General features: G+C 39.6%; 1 protein-coding gene across 1 annotated transcript in view; it reads right to left on the bottom strand.

The window, feature by feature from the left end:
• Window positions 1-1,523: 1,523 nt before the first annotated feature.
• The window catches only part of LOC124265644 (serine/threonine-protein kinase 32B-like), a 155,398-nt gene continuing 150,316 nt past the window's right edge, over window positions 1,524-6,605 (bottom strand). The window contains exon 11 of the mRNA XM_046700437.1: window positions 1,524-6,504. Within this exon, the coding sequence (XP_046556393.1) occupies window positions 6,387-6,504 (118 nt within the window). The 3' untranslated portion in view covers window positions 1,524-6,386. The remainder of the gene's footprint in view (window positions 6,505-6,605) is intronic.

Genomic DNA, 6,605 nt, shown 5'->3' with positions numbered 1-6,605 from the left:
GAAGTTTCTGAAATAATCACACGACACATCTTCTAGACATGTTTCACCTATCTTGGCCACGTCACAACATTTGTATATATTGTGACGTCATAACATAATCCTGTAACTGTAATCACTTCTCCTGAAGATAAAAGTGAAACATGTTGGAGAAAAAGTCGCATGTGTGAATATTTCAGAGACTTCTTCTTATATATGTACTACTGTACGCTCGGTATTCTCATCACTTTCTGTATATATATATTCTGTACAAGCTAGTCACAAGTTGTGTACAAGGTCTGTACAAGTCACCTACTATAGTATCCAAGTCCTGGACAAGTGGGCCACAAGGTCATCTCTATCTGTGCCATATTTCTAGAAAAGTCCCATTTACACAATTTATACATGCATTCATTTGTTGATTTTCTGTTACACTGCTTGTTGCGTGCACTGGTTATTAGGTCTAATAAAGAACCCAACAGTTTGTGTGTTTGTCGTCATATACTGAAATGCCTTGACAGGTTGTGGGAGATGCTGAAATTCTGCTGTATTCACCTCCTTTTCTTGGTCAAACACATGCGTTCTGATGAGTGCCGTATTGCCTCTGCTAGACACCAGGATGATCATACACGCCGGGTCTTGCGTTCGTGATTACAAGTGACTGTTACCATGAAATGTACCTACGTTTTGTTTGGCTGTAGAGTTTTTGGGACAGAACAGACGCTCAGGAAATACGGTGGAAAGGTCTTCAAACTGTCACCAAAGTGGTGTTCTTGATTTTCACTACAAGATCACGTTGATACACGGTGAAATGTATTACGGTAAGCATATCAAAAATTCAGCAACTTCACGGTAAACAACAACGGAATGTTGAGGGGATATGGAGGCGGGGGAGGGGGGGGAGACAACGGTCGTTTGTCAGATGATCTGGTGATTGGCAACATAAGCATCCATCTACGCAAATGGAGTACGATGTCGTGTCAAGTACGTCAGCAAGCTTGACGGCCCGATCCGTTGCCCCTCCTACACGCATGGGTTGCTGAACACAATATCTTAACCCGGATCTTCACAGGTTGGTGGGAATGTGTGTATTAACAAAGCTGATAATTCCATTTGTCTGATAGCTTTCCATGATTGTACGGACTCTACTACATTAGTGTATCTCTCGACACTCATCTGACCATCGCCAAGATATTTTTCTAACTTCTGTAACATGAATTGAAGCATTTGGCTCTTTACGCCTCTGTACAGCCCGGCAGTTGCGGACATGACTATGGTACCCAGATGCATATAAAATAACAAACCGACTGCTCATTTTCGTCTCAATTTTATTCCCCCTTTGCCATTATTGTCTTGCCCTCCTTGTACTTAATACCCATACCAAAATTAGAACTGCAATACCCCGTCTTCTGCTCCAGCACACTGTTAACTATTGGTTCAGTCCCGCCATGTTGGTGTAGACGTGTGGCGTTAGGAGCGTGTCCTTTGTAACATCCATTGCGTGTACGTAAAGTATATCGGCAAGAACACAATAAACAACAAAGACATACAAAAACATCCACTTTATTCCATCTTGCTGCACATCTCACGTGATAATTAATGCTGGTGCAGATATAGAAAATAGTCATATCACCACGTGTCTCCATGGCAAATGTAATGTACATTCCCAATCACAAAGTGTCTGTGCAGCCTATGTACACTAATACCCGCCAGCATCGTGTGCAATAGTGTACCACTAGTTGCGGAACCAACAAATCATACGTAAGTACTTGCTGAGGTGAAAACTGAATAAAGTCTGAATCATTCTCTAACTATTATTTTGGAGCAGTTAACAACAAAATATACTCAAAGTCATTATTAACGGGTCAGTAGATAATAAGAGATATCCCACATCTCGTATACAACTTACAACAGTGCTGTTCAGTTGTATCTGGGAGGGATGGTGGGGTAGCCTAGTGGTTAAAGCGTTGGCTCGTCACGCCGAAGACTCTGGTTCGATTCCCCACATGGGTACAATGTGTGAAGCCCATTTCTGGTGTCCCCCGCCGTGGTATTGCTGGAATATTGCTAAAAGCGGCGTAAAACCATACTCACGCACTCACTGTACCTGGAATGAACCCAGTTTATACCCATACTGACTTTAACTTGTATATTGCACGTTGAATGATCTAAACAACTGGTTACTTCAGGCGTGTTTTGGGCACCTTTTCCATCACTGTCAATCGTGCTCTTTTGTGTGTTTCTCTTTTATAGTCTACACCCAACATACCTAGATCACCCTTTAATAATCACGCTGATTGCATATCCATTGTTTCGGAGCAAAATAATACACAAAATACCACATTTTCCGATCTGTATATATTAATGAATTTAACTTGTGGTGTTCTAATAATCTTGTCATGTTAAGAATACCTTTATCATAAATATTTCAGATACCCTAAGGCAAACCAGTAGTTGTAATCAACCAGTTATAAAATAGGACGATTCGATCACATGTAAAATGAAGTGAGATTTTATCCATAGATATTGCATTGTGCTTTAAATAACGTTAACTAACAAGGGCAGCCTGCCGTTACTGTGAGCAGCTTGCCAAAGAACCCGCAGCCCTTGCCGTTCAGTTGATCATCATATTGACCATATTCCTACGATATACAATATAAAGTTGGTCAATTTAAATATTGTTTGGTCTCTACAAGTTTTGCAGAAATGCAATCAAAATAGCATGAAGATGTTTGTTAGACACAGAAAATATTTTCTCGCCCTTACAAACATGACTCACACTTATAATTTTGCGAAGCCGACCAGTCAAGTTATGCATCTTGTTTTTGATAGGAATTCACAAAAAGTGTACGGGGTAATCTTGAAGCTGATTCTAGAATGTTGGGGGTAATAAGCATTTCTTAGGCATTTGCAGCAGCAGGTTGTCGATCTCACTAACGCCGATGTCAGATAGAGCGCTGTGAGCACCCACGTAGTGGTTGGATTTAGCGCTGTATAAATTTTCATTATTATTATTATTATATACATTCGTGAGTGACATTATGACAGCTTTATTTTGGCGGCCTTTAAATGATCGCATCTGAACAAGGCGAATAACCTACTGGCAGAAAGAGCATTTAAGTCGGTTCTTATGACAAGCACGAAATACTGGGAACTTCTTAAACCAGGAATCCACACATGGTTTATAATAAATACATACACGAGGATATAAACAATACAAATTGTCAGTATATTGCCCACTAATTTAGGTGTTATTTTTCTTATTAATGGCATTCAATAAATAACAAACATGAATGAATCTAGGTTCAACAACGGATGTGTTTAACTGGACATTTTGTGACATTCTAATGGCATGGTGTTGTTGTGCCATGCAACTCGGTGCCGACACGACATGCATGTGAAACAGCATCGTCTTAACCAATGTCCGTGTTAAAAGTAGAGTGAAAGTGTAATGGCACCTTCTCGGCGGCGTGTCAGATTGGTAACGTCGCATTCAGCAATATTTCAGCAAAACGACGGCGGTCTGTAAATGATCGAGCCTGGATTGAATTGATGAACATCGATATTGGGATACCAATGTATTGGTCAAACCTTCAGCCCTGACTACCTGATACCGATTGTCGCCTCTTACGAAAGTAAGTGCAATTGTAGCCTGGATGTTTCCCGGGGATTAAATTCGCTAATGAACTCACCTCTTTCAGTGGCATCAAGAAGTTGGTATAATAAAGAGGATCAACTTCTATGGATAGACGACTTCTAGCATCTATGACATTAAAGAAGTTGTCTATGCAGAAAAAGTGTTCCTCTTCAATACGAATGTTATTATTCAAGACAAAGAGATTAAAATACTCGAAAACAAGTCTTATGACTTTTAAATAAACAATTTGTAAATATTTAATATATTTACGTTACACGAAACATTATCCTGGCAACACGAAGTGAATGTTTTCATATTAATACAATCCGCTATAACCGTGAATAGAGGCTATATACATTAAAATAACATTAATAAATATTTACAAAACAAATATGCATTTGAATTATAACATATAAATATAACTGTGTTAATATATACAAGTTCAGAAATTTAATGTTTAATAAATGATTGGCATGTAAATCAAACGCAATAACAACTCATACCATAGACATACACTACTGCACAAAACATACCTCCTCTCGATTGCGGCCATTAGGACGTATGTTTTGAACAATAGTCATCATAAATACTTTTTTGTAAAAATGCTGTAACATTTCATGATTGTAAACGATCGGAGATGTACTTCTTGAAGGATCGAGTGTCCCTGTGTCCTGTGACAAGACAACATGTCGACGAAGGACCTCGATGCCGCAGTGAGTGTTCAGGTCGTCTTGCTCACATTCTGGCATATTACAGTGACCAGGTCTGGACAGTGACTGGCAGAAAGAGATTTTAGTCGCTCCTTAGACAAGCATGAGATACTGGAAAATCGACTCTACACAATGTGGCATTCCCATGTTGGGAACCAAACACCGGAAACACTGTACCCACTTTGCTACCCCTATTAGCAACACAATGGTTTCTGGGGTCTCAGAATGTTTAACGTCTCATTGGCAATATTTCAGCCAGACTGTTGTTTAACGCCGCACTCAGCATTATTCCAGCAATATGACGGCGGTCTATAAAAATCGAATCTGCACAGACGATCCAGTGATTGACATCATGAGCATCGAGGGATGGTTGCAATTTATGTTTCATTCTAAAAACAGTACTCGATGCAAACAGAGATCATGATCATCATCATCATCATCATCATCATCATGAAAACATTTATATAGCGCCAATTCCAGTCCAAAAGTACTGCTCAGTAGCGCTCTCCGAACAGCTCAAGAAAGAAAAGTTAGACTCTGTCTTCAGTTTGGATTTGAAAATCTTCAGGTTGTCTATTGTCCTTAGCTCCAGTGGAAGATGATTCCAGAGAGTGGAATCTCTGTAATCCACTCTGGAATCTCTGGAATCCTGAATGATCGCTGCTCATTCTATCGACCATTGGTTGTCCACGATGTAACTATAGTGATACGTAATGTCACTGTAACTTTATAACAACGCACAAAACTTTTATAACCACCCGTTTCTGTAACAAATCATCAGATTTGCAGTCATTCCTTTGCATTAACTGCATATCGGTATTGTGGTAGATTGCTCTGTATTTTTCTGCAAGATATGTTTGTCTGTGCGTATAGGGACATCCTCTGTTATGCAGTGTGTCCCCATTTTACTCCGATCAATATGTCGGACCTGTCATGGCGTTCTTTGGGAAGTGACGTCACCACCTCTGTAGTTCATATCAGTAACCTTTTGCTGAATTTCCCTCGTACATGGAAGTAATTTGACCTTTCATCTATTTGCGTCCACGTTTTCGAAAAGGACTCGAAACAAAGGCAAATGGACCAGGGCGTTTATAATAACAGAATGGTGTTAAAACACCCTGCATAACCGAGGATGGTATTGAGCTGGACGAAGTAAATGGGGTCATGAGATATTAAGGGTCAAACAAGCATTTGGGCATACATACATGGCTGTAACAATTATGACCTGACATTATCTTCAAGGTCAAGGTCAGTTTGTCCGTGCAGCTGAAAAGGAGCAGTATGAAAAAAGATCAAAAGTCTGAACAGAACGTTGTGTAGCTCTGGTCCACTCTTAATGACGCTCATCACAAGAAACTGATTTGCCCTGAAAACAACTGAGCGAACGCCCTCAAAATACTATTGCAGCTACATAATTCTTTCCGCTAGTTACCACTTCTAACTGTCATGAAAGGAGATATGTTCCATTGTATGAATAATACATGACAGCAAAGTCAGTTGCGAAGTGAAACTAAAAGCAACACAATGAAATTAACTCGCTATTTTGGCTTCACTGACAGTAAAATAACAATTAAAACAGTTATTGATTACTATCTAATGAAAGAAACAAACGTCGACTGAAGAATCCATTAAACCAACTCCCCCTAGACCCTCAGCCTTTGGTCCCATAGTCATTCAATAAATCTGACCAAGGTACACGACGTATATATTTCAATTGGCTGTTCTCTGCTCTCTACAGCGCCACCTTATTTCAATAAAGATGCTTCTGGCTTTTGGTAAGCTGTTATCATTTATCGGAATCGTCTTAAAAATGTCCCGCATGTCATCCGATATTGGATGACGTGTAAATATGCAAATCATATTATAAACAACAACAGAAAGTGCACATGTGCATTTTCTTTCCTGGAATATAACCCACATATTGCAAATAATGACCTGATGGTGATACTCTGGCTGCGAGATTGTTATATTTCTCCGGAACTGTTATTGCCTATATAATATAAAGGAGAAAATTCAGCCAAATATTATACAACAGATACACCCCTGTGTAGCGAGGATGGGTATCAAGACGGCTCGGTGTCGTCTGCTTCTATCTTTTGCTTCTCGGGATCGTCTGATAGTGTCTTCTGCTTCTCCGATTCCAGGTCTGCTAGCTTTTTCCTCTCTTGCTCCTCGAGACTTCTGAAATACAGAAAAAAACAAAGAGATGAGACATTATTGTATTCTGCTCAAATATTCACGAATGTCGACGGGCATTTAGTTACATACACACCTTTACTTCT

Source organism: Haliotis rubra, unplaced genomic scaffold (genome assembly GCF_003918875.1).
Source record: "Haliotis rubra isolate DU_JTF1 unplaced genomic scaffold, ASM391887v1 Scf99, whole genome shotgun sequence".
NCBI lineage: Eukaryota > Metazoa > Mollusca > Gastropoda > Lepetellida > Haliotidae > Haliotis > Haliotis rubra.
This window is presented reverse-complemented; position numbering and strand designations above follow the sequence as displayed.